The 20,228-nt window shown below is 58.9% G+C and overlaps 1 protein-coding gene across 4 annotated transcripts; it reads right to left on the bottom strand.

Moving 5' to 3' along the window:
• Positions 1-3: 3 nt before the first annotated feature.
• On the bottom strand, positions 4-15,330 carry PTPRH (protein tyrosine phosphatase receptor type H). Of its 4 annotated transcripts, none has more exons than XR_001852916.3 (19): positions 15,211-15,330; positions 14,575-14,608; positions 14,123-14,389; positions 12,654-12,920; positions 11,216-11,482; positions 9,941-10,207; positions 8,976-9,245; positions 7,991-8,290; positions 7,408-7,674; positions 6,878-6,956; positions 6,722-6,769; positions 3,705-3,795; positions 3,217-3,307; positions 2,974-3,050; positions 2,746-2,880; positions 2,269-2,391; positions 1,908-2,068; positions 714-844; positions 4-614 (listed from the first exon to the last, which is right to left on the bottom strand). XR_001852916.3 is itself a non-coding variant. In XM_073225754.1 (19 exons), the coding sequence occupies exons 1-19, from the start codon at positions 15,259-15,261 to the stop codon at positions 495-497; spliced, it is 3,051 nt and encodes a 1,016-aa protein (XP_073081855.1). In that variant the 5' UTR covers positions 15,262-15,330; the 3' UTR covers positions 4-494. The 4 variants fall into 4 exon arrangements, 3 of the variants coding, with proteins under 3 accessions (XP_073081855.1, XP_036881648.2, XP_017514607.3); XM_073225754.1 differs by having other exon boundaries at positions 714-849; XM_037025753.2 differs by lacking the exon at positions 9,941-10,207 and having other exon boundaries at positions 714-849.
• Positions 15,331-20,228: the final 4,898 nt, after the last annotated feature.

Raw genomic sequence — 20,228 nt, 5'->3', positions numbered from 1 at the left:
GAGGGAGAATAGTGATTTAATAAATTATGTGATAGAAGAAAAAATATGCAGATAGTGGGGTACAGGGAAATCTCAGATTCTAGAAGATTGATTTGGTTTCTGGAGTAAAAGATGGGAAGGATTCTGCCTGTCCCTGCTCCTGGCACAGCCAAAATTCCAGACCCTAATTCATTCCTACCTCAGAATCAAGCTTGATTTCTTGAGACCCTGCAGTCAAGGACCCCGGCCTCCTCCTCCCTCAAAGAACTGGACAGTCTACCTCCCATCCCTCCCTCCTTCAAGGAACCAGGAATCCAGGATCCCACCTGCCCGCTCTCACCCAAGGAAACAGCTTAGGTGGCAGGGCCCCTTCTCTGCAGGACCCAGGAGCCCAGGAGACCAGCCCTCTGCTCTCCCAGGGGTCCAGGAGTCTGGGCTGAAGTAGGGATCCAGAGTCCGAGCCTCTCTGGGCTGGGGTCTCGGCCTTCTGCAGTCTCAGCCTTCTGCTAGTGGGCTTAGCTGGCGGCCACATTCTCGTAGATCAGGTTCTCATCTGCGGCCACCTCCTTGGCCGGGGCTGGGGCCGGCTGCTGGAGAAACCGCAGAATGCAGTGGTGCAGGAACACGTACTGGGCCTGGGGGGTGGGGAGAAGCAAGGGAAGGTCAGGGGTGCCCTCCTTAGCCTGGGCCTGTTCCAGGGCCCCCCACCTGCAGCCCTCCAGGAAGCCTATCACCTCGGTCTGCACCATCAGTGGCCGGCTCCCCCTCATCTTCCTCACGTAGCCGTAGGGCCCCACGACACCTTCACGCTCCAGCTGCCGCAGCAGAACATCCAGGGCGATGAGGGTGCCCGTGCGGCCCACGCCTGCACTAGACAGGGACAAGGAGGAGTCAGACCACGGGAGGGGGATGCCGGCTGATTGGACGGATCTGATTCGATCTGATTCAGAGCCCCCAGGGACCCCTCTCTCCAGTTCGCAAACCCTTCACCTCCCCAGAAGGAGACCCTGCACCCTGTCAGCCACCAGTCCCTCGCCGCGCCCCCTCTCCCCAGCCCCAGCCGCCCCAACCTGCCTCTGGCTCTCCCCGACCTGCTCTGTTTCGTGTCGATGGAGTCACACAATGCGTGTCCTTTAAAGTGCCTGGTTCACTCAGCATGTTTTAGAGTTCCTTCCACATTGTCCCAGGAAGCAGTGCTTCATTTTTTTTTTACAGTCAGGCTAATTGTCCTCATCACTAGGCAAGCTCCCTGCTGCACTGTACGGGTAGGGGGGCCCTCTGCTGGGGTCCCCTTCAGAGGGTACTTTCCGGGTACAGGCAGGTGTTAGGACACAGTCCAGCAGGTAAGTTCACATGCCACAGTGGGCATCAGCTCGGCCGCTTATGCTGGCCTTGAACCCAGTGACCTAAGCTTTCTGACTCGGTTTCCTCAGCCTGCAATGGGGAGGGAGCCCCTTGGGTCGTGAAGTCGCATTGAGGATCAGCGAGGCTGTGGCTGTGCAGTTTCCATCCCAAAACCCGCCTGTGGTCTAGGGTCCAGACTCGCTGACTCTCGGTGAAGCCCCTCCCTATCCCATCACGTGCACACTTAATGAAATCTCAGCATAAATATCAGGAAAGCAACGGATTGGTGGGCGAGGCCCAGCACTCGAGCCAAGGAGGAGTCTCACCTGTTTCTCAGCACCTCCGCAGCTTCCCTCCCGCTCTGCCCCTCCCTCCCTGCCTCTTCACACACCCTCCCTTCCTTCACCTTTCCCTCCTCCTCTCCCACCCTTTCTCCCCCTCCCTGCTGCCAGCCTGCACCCCCCGCCCCTCACCTCCTGCCGCCATCTCCCTCTCCTCTAGAGGCCCTGAGAACCCGATGACCCTGTTTCCTGAGACCCAAGGGGCAGCCCTCCCAGAGACAAGGTTGTGGGGCCAGTCCTCACCTGCAGTGCACAATGGGGCGGCCTCCCCCAGGGGTCTTGTCCAACCAGTGCCGGACCACCTTCCAGAAGGCCAGCAAGGGGTCTGGGGAGTGGGGCACGCCGTGGTCCGGCCAGGTTGTGTAGTGGAATTGGCGCACAGATAGACCCCCCTGCTCTTGCAGCTGCAGGGGGTGGGGTGGGGGAAGAAGAGCTTGGGACCCCAGCAGGAGGCGGCTGGTTCCTGACTGGTGGGGGCATCCCTGGGGCACACTGTGTCCCTTGGGGAAGGGACGGGGGTCAAGCTTCATGAGGACGGAGCTGCCTGGAGTGCCACGGTGAGAAACTGAGGGTCAGGAGGGGGCTGGCAGAGTCGGGGGCTTACATGCCAGAGCTTCAGGTCTCGTACTGTCCAGTTCTCCATCACCTCCTCACCCATCAGCGCCACTTGAAGGTGCCCGTGGGTGCAGGGCTGGGCATCTAGAGGCCAGTAATGCTCACACTTCACCTGGGGAGGACCGCGGGATCAGAGGGCCCCGAGAACCTAGTGGATGCCCCCTGCACCATGGCTCTTGTATTCAGTGCCAGGAACCCCCTCCCCGAGGGACGAGGCAGGGCCTGTGGGGAGCCAGGTGCAGATTCACCCCAGCCAGAAGGACCCCTCCTTATCAACGTCGCTGGGATCAGATTTGCCCCATCCGTGGGCCAGGTGGTAGACCGGGAGTCTGGGAGGAGGTTGGGGTCGTATTGGAGGGAATCAGTGATGTCTGTGTAAGGGTCCACATGGGGATCAGTGTCGGGGGTGGGGTGTCGCGAGCTGGACCTCAGGGCCCAGCACCCTGGACCCCAGCAGGACTCTCACCCGGCCAGACTCCACACAGTTTGTCAGCATGATCAGGGCGCTACTCCGCTGCTCCCACACCAGGCGCCAGAAGTCGCCGACTGTCTGGGCCAGGGGCCCCTGGGCTGCAATGAACTCCTGGGTGCTCCAGAGGCTCTGATCTCGGAAAACACGCAAGTTACAACCCGGACCAGCCCTTCTCTTCCCAGCCTCGGCCTGCCGCCTTCCACTGCCCAACCACAAGCTTACAGGCACGAAACTGGCGTTGATGTAGTCAGAGCCTGGCTCCCCATAGAGGGGCTTCAGGGGCACGCGGGACCAGTCATCTCGGGGAAAAGGCAGCATTAGCGACGCAGAGAGCGGAGTGAGCACCCCAGAGAGGCCCAGGGACAGGAGCTGTGCTGAGCTCCAGGAGGGGAGGTGGGGGCCCCACCGGAGTGGGGCATTGACAGAGCCGCCCCTGGGGACGAGTCAGCAGGGGTTTAGACTCACAGGGCAGCACATTCCTGTAACGGTTCTTGCTGCTGTTCTCGGGAGCTAAGGCCACCGTCTGAGCCTGGTGGAGGCCCTCCGTAGCCAGTTGCTGGCGGGAGGAAGCACAGGAGGGGCCCGGGCACTGGCATTTCTCCTCCCTCCCTCAAGGAGGCCCCTGTTGCCCGCTCAGCCTTCTTTAGCACCATCCTCTTTACCCCCACGCCCTGGAATCCTGTGGCCCCCCACAAAAGCAGAAGGCATGTACCACCATCCCCTCTGGACATTTGGGAAAGAGGAGATATCAGGGGGAAAACCAGGCTGTTTCTTTAGGACTGGCCCACCAACCCGTCCAAGCGTAAGATCTCAATGAGGCGCAAGGTGCTCACGCCTGAGAATTTCTGCAACAGTGAGCAAAGTGGGTGTGGCTGCTTCTGTTCACTCCCAAAGGGTGTGGGAGGGTCCGGCACAGGCCGAGGTGCTCAGCCTGGCCCCCCGTACTCACCCACCTGGTACTCTTCTGCAAAACCACAGTTGCTGTCCTTCTCATTGTCCCTGACGTGGTTGGCAAAGTGCTCGGCCAGGATGTCCTTGTGCGAGCTGTCGGGGGCAGGGGGAAAAGGACGTAACATCAGTCCTGTGACCTTGGGATACAAGAAAAGGTGTCTGTGTTGAGAATTAGGCTTGGGGTAGATTAATGATTGTGCATTGAGTCCCCTATACAGAATTTTATTGTTGTTAACAACCATTTGATCAATAAATACGAGAGATGCCCTCTCAAAAAAAAAGAAAAAGTGTCTGTCTGTTGTCTGTTTGCATCCCCGGAACTTACTTATCTTACAGCTGGAAGTGTGTCCCTGTGACCCCCTTCTCCCCCTTCACCGGCCCCAGCCGTCTGTTGTCTGAGCTAGGTTTCTGCTCTTGGTTCCTGGATCCCACGTGTAAGTGACATCACATGGCGTTTGTCCTTCTCTGTCGGACTTATTTCACTGAGCATAATGCCCTCCAGGTCCATGTGGTCGCAAAAGGCAGATTTCCTTCCTTTTTAAGGCTGAATAATATTCCATTGTGTATGTGCCCCATTTTCTTTATCTGTCCACCCACTGGTGGACACTTAGGTGGTTTCCACATCTTGGCCATTGTGAGCAATGCCACAGTGAACACAGGGGTGTGCATTCCTCCTCAGCGTAGTGATTTCATTCCCTTCAGGTAAATACCCTGACATGGGAGTGCATCAATCCCACTCCTGGGTATGTACCCAGAGAATTGAAAGCAGGGTCCCAAGGGGTGATTTGCACACTTGGGTTTGTAACAGCATTATTCACAACAGCCAAAAAGTGGAAGCAACCCACAGGTCCACGGATGGTTCCCACAAAAACCACGTCTGCCCACCTCCCTCCACCTCCCCGCCCCAGTGCTGCCCCCGACAGGTGTGCACGGGGTGCTCTGTACTCCCTGAGTGAGTCAGCCTTCTTTTCCATGGTGGGCATCTCCTGATCTGTTGGCCGTATCATACCTGAACGACAGTCAAACCTAATCCAGCTCCCCATCCTCATTCCACCTTCTCATATGACTCACTATTCTCCGCTTCCTTTCCCCACTTCGCCAAGGCCTGGTGTCCACCCCACTACTCTGGGGGACATCTTTCTCCGAAGTCCCCTTAACTCGATTTGCCTCCTTATCTCCAGTCCCCAAGGCCACCCCTCTGTCCCTGCTTGGCGTGACTGCTCAGCCGAATCGAGCTCCACTCATTTCCTGGACCCGTCCTCTCGGCTGTGGGCCGGCACCACCGTGCTGGCTTCTGCTCCGCATCTCCCTGGCGAGCCCCTCTTCCCCTGTCCACCCTACAAGGTGGGTGTTCCTGAGAGCCTGTCCTCAGGTTTCTCAGTGGACACATACTTATGGGGTTTGTCCCCTCCCACAGCTGCAGGTTCTATCTGGGCATCTCTGTTCCTGAACCCCCACTGCCAGCTCCTACTCCCTGCTCTCCTGAGCCTCTGGTCTATTGCCCACCAGCCTCTGGGAACCTCCACCTGGAAGTCCTGGCGGGTTGTCACGAGGACATCCACACGTACCGAGGCTGTGGGTGGCAGAAGGCTCTACATAAGACAGGGCCAGGCTTGGAATCCAGTGACTTTGGTGGTGTGTTGTAGACATGGGGTAGTGTGGGGAGAGGCCAGTTCTACAAGGGGTGGGATGCTGGCCAGGACAGTGTCCATAGCAAAGAAGAAACTGGGACATCACCTGCCTGCACACCTGTTTGTTTCTCCTCATGCATCTGCTTCTGGTGGCCTCTGCCTCAGTTTACACCTCCTTTTGTGCCCAGGACATCACAGCCGGTCTCCCGGCTGCCCTCCTCTCCCTGTCCCACCTCGTCTCTGTCAGTCCCTGGGGATCCTTCTAACACAGACATTTGGTGATTACTAACCCAGTTTAAAGGGGACCCGGAGGAATGAAGATGTCTGCACATGTCTCTCGAACCACTGGGCTGTCCCTCCACCTGCCCGTTCGGAAACATCTCCACTGGGCTGTTCCATGAGCATCTCAAACACAGCACGCCCACGGCTGAGTTCCTGGCGCTTTCCCCTGGACCTGCCCCCACAGGCATCCCCTCTCAAGCCGCGGGGGGCCCAGGCTCCCCGGCACTCGTGCTCCTGGGGGTCCTCTTGGGGACCCTCCGGCCCTCAGTGCATGTCCATACTTCCACCAGATCTGTTGGCCGTGTCTTGTCCAAAGCGTCATCGCTGACTCTCCCGCCTGCCCCCTCTTGCGTTTGCCTCTTGAATAGGCTGGATTGTGTCGCTGGTCTATTGGGAACTTCCCGAAACAGAAAGCCCTGACTTCCCCTACCAGGCCCTACCTGATGAGCTCCCGCCTCACACCCCCCGACGGCATTCCCTGCTACCATCCCCTCCGTCCCCTCTGCTCTGCCTCAGCGATGCCCGATGTGCTGTGCACATTCCAGGTGTGCCGCTGCTCAGGGCCCTTGCACGTGCGGGTCCCCCTGCCTGGAGTGCCTCTACCCCAGATGTGCCCATGGCCTCTCCCCTCACCTGCTGCAGCCTTTGCTCAAATGACTTCCTCTTAGTCATCTTCCGAGTAAAGTTTTCTCTGGACGCCCTGTCTATTTCCCCAAATCTTAACAACACATCTTTAATAACCTTCTACTCTTTCTATCCTGCTTTATTGGTGCACCCAGCCCAAGTAAGTATCACATTCTTTATTATCTTGTGCATGAATGTCTTCAGGTGCTAGAACGTAAGCTCCGTGAGGGTGGGAATCTTTAATTCACTGCCTCCTCAGCACCTCTAACAGTTCCTGACGAGTAAGAGGTGCTGGGTGAATCCTGGGTCAGATGTATGAAGCCCCAGACTGAAGCGGGGACCAGCCCCAGCCGCTTTGGGGGCCCCCATCTCAGAGGGCACTGTGTGGGTGGGGTCCTGCCCTCTGGCCCACCCAGCGGCCGGCCAGCAGCCGTGGGTCAGACCTGACAGCGATTGTGCAGGGTGCTCCCCAACCTGCTCACCTGAACAGCAGGCCTGTGGGTGGGGCTTCCTTCCTGCTTCTCCGCAGCCTGGGAACAGGACATGGGAGGAGGGGCTGGGGGTCAGGCTGCAACCAGGAGTCCTCATCCGCCTCTGCCTCGCCTCCAGGCGGTCCACCAGCATGTGTGGGGTCTCACCTCTTCCTCAGGAAGAGGATCAGCAGGCCCAGCAGGACAAGGAGCAGGAAGGCGCTGACGACAGCCCCGGCAACCACGCCTGCGGGGGAGGTGTGGGAGCCACCGGAGCCCGGGCCTCACCTCCCGGTGGCCGCCGCCCCCCTCACCCAGACAGCAGCAGAGGCCCAGAAGGGCAAACGCCAGGTCCCAGAGGGAAAGGACAGGCACTGGGGGGAGCCTGCCTCCCCGCCCCTGCCCCCGCCTCGACCCACGCTAACAGCTCCCCAGGAGACACTGGACAGTGTCTGGAGTCACACTGGGGTGGGGGTGCCATGGCACCTGGTCAGGGAGGCCAGGGATGCTGTCCAACTTAAATGGGTGGTTGGCCGTTACATGAATTATATCTCAATGAAACTGCTTTAACGGATGCAGGGGATACAATGCCAACAAACAAGCGGGACCCCTTGGGGAGGGGAGACCCCCCACCTCACAGCAGCCTGATGGATCTAGACAGACCATCACAGCTCCCTGTCCCCGGGGGCTCTTCTCACCTGCGCTCTCCGTGTGGCAGGTCACAGCAGCAGACGGGGCCCTCATTCCATCCCAGACAGTGGTGACAGTGGCTGGGTAGGACCGAGCCGGCTGGAGACCCCACACGGACACGTCCCTCCCACAGGACGACCTGTCCAGGGAGCCCCACTGCGCGCCCACCTGGAACTCAAAGGCCTCACGGCCCCCCCGGGGGCAGGACCAGTTCAGGACGAGCCCGTAGCCCCCGGAGGTGCTGAAGCAGGAGGTGATGGTGACGGGGTCCGGGTCTGGGCAGAGGGGACAGGAGTCAGGAGGGGCCATACAGGGTGGCTTCCCACCACTCCCTGCCCCCCACCAGGCCTGCTAACCCCCCGGCACCCAGCCCACTCTTTCCCTCCCCAAACCGAAATGCCTCTGCCTCCATCTTTCCCTGCCCTCACCAGCAGAGCAGGTCTCCTCAAACCACAGCTCTCACGAGCCCTCGGACTCAGTGGCGGCAGCTGAAGCCATGACAGGGACCCACGGCCTGGTGGGCTTGCCACTCGCCTCCCTCTACCCCAGGTCTGATCTATGCCCCCACCAGGCAAGGGGGGCCCGTCTCACCTGTGGAAGCATGGAGGCCCTGTGGGGAGCTGGCTACATGGTTCCTCTCAGCCCACACACTGAAGTTGTACAGGGTCCCAGGTTCCAGGGCCTCCACCTCGTACCACGTCTCATTTGTCCTGCTGGTCCAGTTGGCCTGATGCCCTTGGGTGACTCGCTCCCCCTGGGGGTGTCCCCCACCAGCCCACTGGACCCAGTAGGTGTAGAGCAGATAGTGGGGGTCCTCGGGGGCCTTCCAGTGCAGCATGACAGAGCTGGTGCTCCGAGTTCCGTTCTGCAGGTGTGTGACCTTGTTGGGAGCTGAGAAACGAGGACAAGGGCTCTGGTTGGCATATTCCCGGGGACCCTTCTGCTGAGCCCCCTCACCTCCCCCTTGCAGCTGGGTTGAGATGCCCTGTCATTGGACGGGCCACTTCCCAAGGAGTGTGAGCCACAGAGAGAGGCCTGGAGGGCACTGGGATCACAGCGGCGCCCTCTGTCCAGAGGCGGCAGCCCTGGGCCCCCCACTCATGTGTGGTCTGTGTGGCATCTTCCATGAGAAGCCCAGAGACGGTCCTTTGTCCCTTCTGGACGTGTCAGCTTTCTAGATGGAGCCGACTCGGTCTTCTTAGCCCAAATGGCCGGGGACTAAGGGGTTCCAGGTTCTGTCCGTCAGCAGGTAACCTGGCCCCTGGGCTGATCCCAGCCCCTCTCGTGCACCGGACCCTCCATGTGCAGGCTGAGAGGTGGGCCTCTTTCAGTTGAGACCTTCTGTCTAGCCAGTGACTTGATGGGCTCCTGAGATGTGGTGCTGGGCCCTCTTTGTCCCCAGAGACAGACCTCATTATTGGAAAACCCAGGTTGCTGAGGACAGACTCCCCTTAGAATGCAGACTGACAAGTTCAAGGTCCACTCAGACTGGATAGAGAGCCCATTGGACAGAAACTCCCAGACCCCCGCTCTCCCCTCCCAGTGGGACCTGCTGTGGAACAGGACCGCGTCTGACCTGTGGCCTCCGTGAGCGTGCTGTTGTCGCTTCGGACCCCATTCCTCTCTGCCCAGACAGTGAAGGTGTACAGGCTCCCAGCTTCCAGCCCCTCCAGGGTGACCCCAGCGTCTGGGCTGCTGTGGGTCCTGGCAGCAAGGCTTCCTTCCTTGACCCATGAGACCCCGTAGGTGTAGGGAGGATGCTGGGGGCCCGGGGGCGCTGTCCAGCTCAAGGTAATAGAGCTGTTGGTCTGTTCCTGGAGACTGAGGCTTGTCACTGCGTTGGGGACTAGCAGAGGGGACAGAGAGATGGGCTTTCCACATCACTGGTCCAGCCTACTCAGAGGCACTCCTAGCGATGGCACCCAGAGAGACCGGGGCTCCTGCAGCCCTACACTCGGTGGCCAATTTCTGGAAGGTCCCTGGGTATAGAAATATCTGTCCTGTGGACTCGGTGGGGTGGGTCTGGCTCAGTGAGGCCACAGATGTGATGGCAGGAGCCTGGGGCCAGAGGAGCTGCCATTCTTCCTGGCTCTGGACCCCTCACCTGAACAGAGCAGACCTCGTGCCTTCCCACGGGCACACTAGCTGAGTTCTGCGCAGAGCCAGTTACCTCGCTCTTTTCTGCCCTCACAGAATCTGTACAAGGTCAAGTCCCTCCACTGTGAAAGGAGAGTTGGGTGAGCCTTTGGTTTCAATTTTGCATCCGTCTGCAGGCCAGTGGACATCAGCGCACTCCCCAAGGTCAGCGTCCCAGGACACTTCCCAGCTCAGGCTGAAGGGCCTGCTGCTCTGATTTTTCAAAGACAGGTTTCTTATTGGGTTGGATAAAGAGATAGAAAGACAAAGAGAAGAATAGACAAAGAGGAAAAATGAAGGAGGGACGGAGGAAGGTCAGTAGGAGGGAAGAAGGAAGACAGAAAGGAAGAAGGAAAGAGGGAAGGAAGGGAAGCAGGGGGGTGGGGAACGGGGGGGGCCTCTCACCTGTGGGGGCGCTGAGTATCTCCGGGGAGCTGGGGACTCCGTCCCGCTGCGCCCACACGGAAAGCTCATACATGGACCCGGGGCTGAGCCGCCCCACTCGCACACTGGTGTTTGCTGTGCTCTGGGTCTGGGTGTCGTTTCCGTCCCCACTGCACTGGACCCAGTAGGTGTAGCCCTGGGGGTCAGGGCCGGCGGGCTCCTCCCACCGCAGACTGATGGAGCTGGTGGTCTGATCCTCCACACTCAGGTTCCTGACGGGGTTGGGGGCTGAGAAAGTAGGGGACAGGTGTCAGCAGGGGAGCACATCGGGGGACAGCCACTGAGCATCACAGGCCCCCACGTTCCCCATCCCCCTCAGCTACCAGTCCCAGGACACGTCGACAGGGTCTAGACCAGTGCCTCTCAAAATGCGGTGTGCACACGGGACACCGGCGTCCTGTTCAAATGCAGGTCCTGACGCAGCAGGTGTGGGTGAGAAGGAGACCCTGCCATTACCCATCAGCCCTCGGGAGATGCTGCCGTCCCCTCCCGCGGACCACACTGAGGGGCCACAGCGGAGACCAGCCCTTCCCAGCAGCGTCTCTGTGACGATGAAAATGCTCTGCCAGTGGCCAACATGGCAGCACTAGCCCAGTGGGACACTGCAGGGGTGCTGGGAGCCCCTGAACAGCGCTCTGTGCCCACAAAATGTGGAGGTGAGTTTGCCATTTTAGTCGACTTGACTTGAAGTAGCCACACGTGACTAGCGGCTACCATGCTGGGCAGTGGAGCCTAGAGCGGGGCTGTCCACGTCAGGGTGCTGGGCTGATGGTCTGAGCTCCCATCCTCAGTACTGACACAACTGGGGAGTAGGAGAGCCGGGGGGTCAGAGTGAGCACATCTCATGGTTCCTGATCCCCCCAGGGCTGAGGCAGACTCTTTGCCCCCCGACCAGGCATGGCCGCCGAGGACAGACACCTCCTGGTATTGGGTCTGTGTCCCAGGGAGTCCAGGACTCCGATCACAGCTCAGAACTCCGAGGATGTTCCTCGCTCATCTCCTGCTGCCCGTGACTCACGGACACAGTGCGCCAGACGGTCTGCCAACATTGCTCTGTTGGTCGTCCTCCACCACCTATCACCCCTCGGAAAAGAAAATAAAAGAAAAAGAAAGAGCCAGAGATAGAAAGAAGGACTGAAAGAGAGAGAGAGAATGAAAGAGAGAGGAAAACACAGAAAGGAAAGAGGGAAGGAAGGGAAGCAGGGAGGGCGGGGAGGGATGGCAGCGGCCTCTCACCTGTGGGGGCGCTGAGCGTCTCCGGGGAGCTGGGGACTCCATCCCGCTGCGCCCACACGGAAAGCTCATACACGGACCCGGGGCTGAGCCCCCCCACTCGCACACTGGTGTTTGCTGTGCTCTGGGTCTGGGTGTCGTTTCCGTCCCCACTGCACTGGACCCAGTAGGTGTAGCCCTGGGGGTCAGGGCCAGCGGGCTCCTCCCACCGCAGACTGATGGAGCTGGTGGTCTGATCCTCCACGCTCAGGTTCCTGACAGGGTTGGGGGCTGAGAAAGTAGGGGACAGGTGTCAGCAGGGGAGCACATCAGGGGAGAGCCACTGAGCATCAAGGCCCCCACGTTCCCCATCCCCCTCAGCTACCAGTCCCAGGACACGTCGACAGGGTCTAGACCAGTGCCTCTCAAAATGCAGTGTGCACACGGGACACTGGCGTCCTGTTCAAATGCAGGTCCTGACGCAGCAGGTGTGGGTGAGAAGGAGACCCTGCCTTTACCCATCAGCCCTCGGGAGATGCTGCCATCCCCACCCGCGGACCACACTGAGGGGCCACGGCGGAGACCAGCCCTTCCCAGCAGCGTCTCTGTGACGACGGAAATGCTCTGCCAGTGGCCAACATGGCAGCACTAGCCCAGTGGGACACTGCGGGGGTACTGGGAGCCCCTGAACAGCGCTCTGTGCCCACAAAATGTGGAGGTGAGTTTGCCATTTTAGTCGACTTGAAATAGCCACACGTGACTAGCAGCTACCATGCTGGGCAGTGGAGTGCTGGGCTGATGGTCTGAGCTCCCATCCTCAGTACTGACACAACTGGGGAGTAGGAGAGCCGGGGGGTCAGAGTGAACACATCTCATGGTTCCTGATCCCCCCAGGGCTGAGGCAGCCTCTTTGCCCCCCGACCAGCCATGGTCGCCGAGGACAGACACCTCCTGCTATTGGGTTCTTAAGGTGGCATGTGAGGCCAGGTAGAACACTACAGTCCCTGCTGTCTAGAGGGGCCAGGGTGCACACACTGGTCCGGCTGGGGGGCTTTGGACTTCACAGGCCCACGGGCTGGGGTGAAGCCAGAGCGACCCCTGCAGCTAAGAGGCTGGACATGAAGGCGTGGCAGACAGTCACGGCCCTTACAGATGGGCCCGAGGCCTCACACCTGCCTCAAACCTTCTCCATGTGAATCCGGGACAACAGTGGCACCACAGTGATCATGGCTGTCAGTGAGTTCTTACATGTACCCGGAACTGAAAAGCAAACAAGGGCTCTAGGAGGTCCTAGGATGGTCCCAACTCATAAGCCCATGGATGTCCCTGCCCCTCCTGCTGCCCGTGACTCAAGGAGACAGAGGGCGGGGAAATTCCTCTGGCAGGTTCCTCTGGCTCTCAGCCCAAATCAACTCTTGAAAAAGAGAGAGACAGAGAGGGAGGGATGGCAGCGGCCTCTCACCTGTGGGGGCGCTGAGCGTCTCCGGGGAGCTGGGGACTCCATCCCGCTGCGCCCACACGGAAAGCTCATACATGGACCTGGGGCTGAGCCCCCCCACTCGCACACTGGTGTTTGCTGTGCTCTGGGTCTGAGTGTCGTTTCCGTCCCCACTGCACTGGACCCAGTAGGTGTAGCCCTGGGGGTCAGGGCCGGCGGGCTCCTCCCACCGCAGACTGATGGAGCTGGTGGTCTGAGCCTCCACGCTCAGGTTCCTGACGGGGTTGGGTGCTGAGAAAGTAGGGGACAGGTGTCAGCAGGGGAGCACATCGGGGGACAGCCACTGAGCATCACAGGCCCCCACGTTCCCCATCCCCCTCAGCTACCAGTCCCAGGACACGTCGACAGGGTCTAGACCAGTGCCTCTCAAAGTGCGGTGTGCACACGGGACACCAGCGTCCTGTTAAATGCAGGTGCTGACGCAGCAGGTGTAGGTGAGAAGGAGACCCTGCCTTTACCCATCAGCCCTTGGGAGATGCTGCCGTCCCCTCTCGCGGACCACACTGGGGGCCACGGCGGAGACCAGCCCTTCCCAGCAGTGTCTCTGTGACGACGAAAACGCTCTCCCAGTGGCCAACGTGGCAGCACTAACCCAGTGGGACACTGCAGGGGTACTGGGAGCCCCTGAACAGTGCTCAGAGCCCACGAAATATGGAGGTGAGTTTGCCATTTTAGTTGACTTGACTTGAAGTAGCCACACGTGACTAGCGGCTACCATGCTGGGCAGTGGAGCCTAGAGCGGGGCTGTCCACGTCAGGGTGCTGGGCTGATGGTCTGAGCTCCCATCCTCAGTACTGACACAACTGGGGAGTAGGAGAGCCGGGGGGTCAGAGTGGGCACATCTCATGGTTCCTGATCCCCCCAGGGCTGAGGCAGCCTCTTTGCCCCCCGACCAGCCATGGTCGCCGAGGACAGACACCTCCTGCTATTGGGGTCTTAAGGTGGCATGTGAGGCCAGGTAGAACCCTACAATCCCTGCTGTCTAGAGGGGCCAGGGTGCACACACTGGTCCGGCTGGGGGGCTTTGGACTTCACAGGCCCACGGGCTGGGGTGAAGCCAGAGCGACCCCTGCAGCTAAGAGGCTGGGCATGGAGGCGTGGCGGACAGTCACGGCCCTTACAGATGGGCCCGAGGCCTCACACCTGCCTCACACCTTCTCCATGTGAATCTGGGACAACAGTGGCACCACAGTGATCATGGCTGTCAGTGAGTTCTTACATGTACCCAGAACTGAAAAGCAAACAAGGGCTCTAAGAGGTTCTAGGCTGGTCCCAACTCATAAGCTCATGGATGTCCCTGCCCCTCCTGCTGCACATGACTCAAGGAGACAGAGGGCGGGGAAATCTGGCAGGTTCCTCTGGCTCTCCGCCAGCCTGAATCAACTCTTGAAAAAGAGAGAGACAGAGAGGGAGGGATGGCAGCGGCCTCTCACCTGTGGGGGCGCTGAGTGTCTCCGGTGAGCTGGGGACTCCATCCCGCTGCGCCCACACGGAAAGCTCATACACGGACCCGGGGCTGAGCCCCCCCACTCGCGCACTGGTGTTTGCTGTGCTCTGGGTCTGGGTGTCATTTCCATCCCCACTGCACTGGACCCAGTAGGTGTAGCCCTGGGGGTCAGGGCCGGCGGGCTCCTCCCACCGCAGGCTGATGGAGCTGGTGGTCTGAGCCTCCACGCTCAGGTTCCTGACGGGGTTGGGGGCTGAGAATGGCAAGGAGGGCCTGGAGTGAGCAGGCGGTGGATCCGTGCTGTCCCTTCCAGGACCCCCATCTCTTACCCTGAGTCCAGAAAGGACCAGTCCCCTAAATGCTGGCCACAGAGACCCCCCAAAAGGTGGTTGAAATACGACCCCTGTGTGGGCTGTGAGCTCAGCAGGGGTCACTCACCAGCTGTGTGGGCCCCTGTCCAGCTGCACAGGCTCTGCGGAGAGGCCGGGGGGGTCAGACTCTGAGCTTCACCCGCCATGACCCAGGGCTGCTGGTGGGGCCAGAAGGGCTGGACAGGCCCCCCAGGGCCTCCACTCCCACTGTGAGTCACTGGGACCCGGGTCAAGGGCCCTGGAGCACTGTTTTCCCCCAGGCTAGGCTCTGACAAAGGTCGCCCCCACATCCATCTGTCTTTTCTGGGTGCGTGTTTTGTTGGGGGAGTGTGGCAGGGGCAGGGCTCCAGGCACCCAGGAGCTGGGGCCGGCTCCACAGATAAGCCTGGGAGATAAACGTTACGGTTTCACTTCCTGAAAAATATGGCGTTGGAAGGCTGGGGACAGGGCAGTAGCCAGCAGAGTGGGAACAGGGAGAAACTGAGGCTCGGCGAGGAGCCAGACGCTAAGGGTGGGGGCATGGGGCGGGCCTCCTGGTCTGCCGGGGGAGGGCTGGAGGCCTGGAGTGCTGGGTCTCTGTAGGCACACCCGAGTCTCCCCAGAAATGGAGTCACTCTCACAGCAGGTGCTGGTCCTTCAGGACCCAAGTCAGGGTCCCTGGTCCGCCTCCCCACGTCCCCTCCCCAGGCCTGGGACCACTCACCAGCAGCACCAGGCTCCCCCAGGCCCTGAAGCCCCCTCCAGTCCCGGTCATGTCTGCAGACACGGCCAAAGGCCCAGGTGTCCCAGCCCCAGACCTTCCACCTGCTGGACTTTAAACGCAAGAATTTTCCCTTTCCCAGGCCAATGGGGTGAGGCTCCAGGCTGGGCAGGGAGGGAGGAGGAGGAAGTGGGGGCTGCCTGCGCCAGAGCTCTGCCGCACCCTCCGCTGGGGCCACCCTCCTGGCACTCCTGCCCCAGCCTCAGCCGGGGTCTCCCTTCCAGCCCCCACCTCGCCTCTCATCATTCCCCAAAAATGCCAGGGTGCCCGCCACAGGCCCCAGGTGGTCAGAGCAGGAGGGAGCTCTGGGGGTCACTGTGCCATCTCGCAAAGGGACCCCTGCACACCTAGGGCAGGTGGGGTCTCCCGGCCCTTCTGCCTCAGGACCCAGGCTGGCCCTTCAACCACTCCCTGCCCCCCACGAGCCCTCGCATCTCTGAATAAAGGAGCCCAGCTCAGCCCTGCCTCCTGGCCTTTGCATGTGCAGTCTCCCCAGCCAGGTGCACCTTCCCTCCGACCCCAGCGACCTCATCTCCACCCCTCCATTAGCATTCAGTCCAGAGAGGCACCACACCGGGGCAGACGTCACCTCAGCCCTTGGGGACTGCTCTGTCTCTGTTCGCATGTTCACCTTGTCACTGTCTGCCTGTGACCTGGGACAACTGGCTTCAATTCTCCTTAACTCAAATTCCTCATCTATAAAAAAAAAAAAGGATGCAACCCCTCATAACTATGCTGCAAGGAATAAATGACTTCATGCTTAAAGCCCTAGAACTAGGTCTAGCCCTTTTACAACGCTTGATAAATCCCGAGCCATGTTTATTCTTGGTTTCTCCGGGGTCCGGAGGGCCTCTCAGGGTATTTTCGCTGATGTCCTGACGATCTGCACGCACGGCTGCGTTCATTCCACATGTAGTAGGAAGGTAAAGAGTGAGGGTGCTGGTCATACGCCTGCATTTGTGTTCTTAGCATTATTCACCTGTGTGATCTTGAGTGTCGCCAGCCTCTCTGTTTCACTGTGTCCTTGTATTTGAAATGGAATTAAAAATACTGTCTGCCTCATATCCACAGCTTCTGGCTAGTTCCGCAGCCATAGATATCACAGGATCCCCTGTTTGAAAACAAGGATTGCCTGCCATTCATCTCAGTGGAGCTCAGAAAGAAGTGAGCACATCCCTGGGGTTAACTGGTACTACGGATCCCAGAACATGGCGAACACTGCTGGGCTGAGGAAGTATTAAGCCTTTTCCAGATCCATGAGGAAATAATTCGGCTGTGCTCATGTGCCCCTGCTAGAAGGTTATGCAGTGTTATGCAGGGCTCGGCCAAAATAAAATAAGTGTCATCTACCTCCAGGAGCTGCAGTGAGCTACACGATGGAGTTCACAAGTATGAGTCATCTACTGCTGTGTAACAAAGTCCCCCAACGTAGTGGCATAAGCAGCAATGAACACTCACGCTATCTCAGGTTCTGTGTGCTAGGAATTCAGCGGTTCTGGCTCAGGGCTTCTCCAGAGGCTCCAGTTAAGCTGCTGGCTGGGGCTGCGTTCATCTGAGGGCTGGACCGAGGCTGGAGGACCCATCGGGAGGGGCTTGCATGGCTGTTGGCAGGAGGCCTCAGTTCCTCGCCACTCAGATCTCGCCAAGGCGCCCCTTGAGCATCCCCACAGCATGGTTCTGGGAGACACACACCATGGCTGCTGGCCTGTCCTCCTCATCACACTGGCCCTTCTTGGCAGTGTGGGAGAGGCCACACAAAACGGGAAAACCAGGCTGTGTGGGTCACTGGGGCCATGTTGGGTGCAGGCAGCCACCCCATCATATTTGCACATAGCAGTCATTTAATACGTGTTGGCCTTTTCTCACCACTTTTGGTGACATCAGTCCCCATTTGTGAAGCATGCGGAACAAAATGGGGAGGACAGGGAACTGTGTGGGGCACCTCGGCATTTTGACACCGTCCCCCACCCTGCGGAGGAGGAAGCTGGGGCCCAGTTCCACTTTCTCCTTCTCTAACAACCATGTGTTGATAACAGGGCTTGGCTAACTGTTCAATCCGGGTCCCTGTCCCCCGGGGCTCCGCTCACCTGCGCTCTCCGTGTGGCAGGTCACGGCAGCAGACGGGTCCCTCATTCCGTCCCAGATGGTGGTGATGGTGGCTGGGTGGCTGAGCCAGCTGGAACCCCACACGGACACAGGACGACCTGTCCAGGGAGCTCCACTGCCCGCCCACCTGGAACCCAAAGGCCTCCCACCACTGCCCCAGGGTCAGGAGAGTGCAGAACAACCCCATCACCTCTGCAGGTGCTGAAGCAGGAGGTGATGGTGATGGTGACGGGGCCCGGGTCTGGGCAGAGGTCGCAGGAGTCAGGACGATCAGTCAAGACCACTTCCAGCTTTGGGGTGACCCCAGGAGGTGGTGAATAAGGACAGGAAGGGAGCACCCCGTCTCTCCAGCAGAGCCCTGGGGGCCTTGTTGGGACAGATGGGCAGTGTGCCCACGGTGGGATGAGGCCACTCGTGACGCCGGCTCTGCCCCAGAGAAAAGGCAGCAATGTCCTCGGGGCACCCTGACTCTGAGGTCCGGAATGTCTGACTGATCCTCAATGCTAAGACTGCTGTGAGTTGAGTCGTGTTTCCCAAAAAGGTGCGTCCATATCCTACGTGACCATATTTGGAAGTAGGGTCTTTGCCAATGTAACCGAGTTACTGGCGAGGTCACTCTGGGAAGGAGGAGCGCAGACGCCAGTGACTGGTGTCCTCGTAAGGGGAGGGGCGTCTGGACGACACTCACAAGGAGCTGCAGGCGGAGGTCGGAGTGAGGGGTCTGTGCGTCAAGGGAAGCCAAAGACCTCCAGCAACTACTGGACGGAGGCCAGAGAACGTAGGGGAGGCTCCTTCCCTGGAGCCCCCAGAGGGAGCACGGCCCTACCGACCCCCTGATCTGGGCCCTCTGGCCTCAGACTGTGAGACAGTGTTTCTGTGGCTTCCCACTGCACTTGGTTATGGCAGCCCCAGGACACAAATGCAATGAGCTTTCATTTGCTTTTCTGTGGGGTCATCCCTAGGGAGGGTCATTTATCACCTGTGGAATCGCCAGGGATGTCCAGAGCTCCTCACTGTGTCCTGTTCAACCTGAGAATTCGTACAAGTTCCAGGTTCAGGGGCCCCGGCCGGGGCGGCAGCTGCGGAACGAGGGGACCTGTGCCATAACAGGGGGGGGGGCACAGGGCACGGAGTGAGCTCCTCGCAGGGGCTCGTCGCTTAGGAGGAGGCGACACCAGAGCTGACCCTTAATTCAAGGGTAGGATTTGGTCAAGTGAAGAACGAGAACGGCTTTGGGACGCTCACAGGCAGAGGGCCACACATGCCGAGGCAAGGGCAGGGGAGAGCTGGGCAGCTGGGGGGCTCCTGCAAGGATTTTGGGGGTGCCAGTGGGCCGTGTGCACATGGGACTGGAGAGGGTGACCTTGAACTAACCGTCAGGGGGTGGGACCTCAGACTAATCTCCACGCATAATCGGCTGCCAGGGTGGTGGGCACGCGGAGATGCGGGCAGGGCAGCCCCGCGCCCTCTCCCAGCCCCTGGGCTCTGCACCGCCGTCATCCAGCTGTCCTGAGTTACACCCCTTTGTGACAAACCAGGGATCTATGGGTAAAACGCCCCTCTAAGCTCTGCGGGCCGCTCTAGCAAACTAGCCGAACACAAAGAGAGGGTCATGGTGACCTCTGACCTATAGTCAGTGAGTCAGAAGCACAGATGACCCCCGCAGGCTTGGGACGGGTGCAGAAGTGGGTGGGGGGCACCTTGTAGACTGAGCCCTTATCCTGCAGGCAGCAACACCACCTCCAGGCGGAGAGTGTCCAGTGGAGTGAAATAACTGTAGGGCCCCAGCCGGGGTGGGGGGACCCACACGCTGGGATAGAGGGAATGGTTTTTCATCGTGAAGCATTGAAAATAACCCCAATGACTGATAATAGTAACCTTTAAGGATGAATTATGGCTGGAGGGGACGGGTGATTGCGGAGGTGAGAGCTAAAAGGGTCTCTTTTGGGGGTTGGTGAGAATGTTCTAAGACTGATTGTGTAATAGCTGCATGACTTGGTGAATATACCAGAAGCCACAGACGTGCACACTTTACTTTTTGTGTTGACGTATCACTGATATACAACTTTATATTGGTTTCAAATGTACAACACAGTGATTCAACAGTTACACACATTATTAATTCTCACTCCACTAGCGCATTACCATCTGTCAGCATAGGAAGATGTTGCAATATCATTGGCTATATTCTCCAAGCTGTACTACCATCCCTGTGACCAACTTACATTATGACTGAGAATTACTGTGCCCCTTGATCCCCCTCCCCACCCACCCACCCCAATCCCTACCCTTTGGTGACCACTAGTCACTTCTATTTTGTTCCTTCTGTTTTGTGTTTATGCTCCATAAATGAGTGAAATCATATGGTACTTGTCTTTCTCCACCTGGTTTATTTCACTGAACATAACACCCTCTAGCTCCATCCATGTTGTTGCAGGATTTTTTTTATGGCTGAATAATATCCCATTGTGTATATGTACCACATCTTCTTTATCCATTCATCTACTGATGGACACTTAGGTTGCTTCTGTCTCTCAGTTATTGTAAATAGTACGGTGATAAACACAGGGGGGCACATATCTTTTCGAATCAGGGATTTTGTTTTCTTTGGGTAAATTCCTAGGAGTGGAATTCCTAGGTCAAATGGTATTTCTATTTTTAGTTTCTGAGGAACCTCCATACTGTTTTCCACAGAGGTTGCACCAATTTGCAGTCCCCCCAGCAGTGGGGGAGGCTCCCCTTTCTCCGCATCCTCGCCAGCATTCGTTGTTTCTTGTTTGGATGGTGGCCATCCTAACGGGTGAGGTGACATCTCATCGTGGTTTCCATTTGCATTTCCCTGATGATTAGTGATG

This window comes from Manis javanica, chromosome 17 (genome assembly GCF_040802235.1).
Source record: "Manis javanica isolate MJ-LG chromosome 17, MJ_LKY, whole genome shotgun sequence".
Taxonomy (NCBI): Eukaryota; Metazoa; Chordata; class Mammalia; order Pholidota; family Manidae; genus Manis; species Manis javanica.
This window is presented reverse-complemented; position numbering and strand designations above follow the sequence as displayed.

What these genes read in the sequence shown, in the direction of transcription:
- PTPRH (XM_073225754.1), bottom strand. Translation starts at nt 15,261, where the DNA reads ATGACCGGGACTGGAGGGGGCTTCAGGGCCTGGGGGAGCCTGGTGCTG. An exon ending in GGGGGAGCCTGGTGCTGCTG is followed by an intron (nt 14,609 to 15,210) that starts GTGAGTGGTCCC and finishes GCCTCTCCGCAG; the next exon opens with AGCCTGTGCAGCTGGACAGG. An exon ending in TCAACGCCAGTTTCGTGCCT is followed by an intron (nt 2,881 to 2,973) that starts GTAAGCTTGTGG and finishes TTCCGAGATCAG; the next exon opens with AGCCTCTGGAGCACCCAGGA.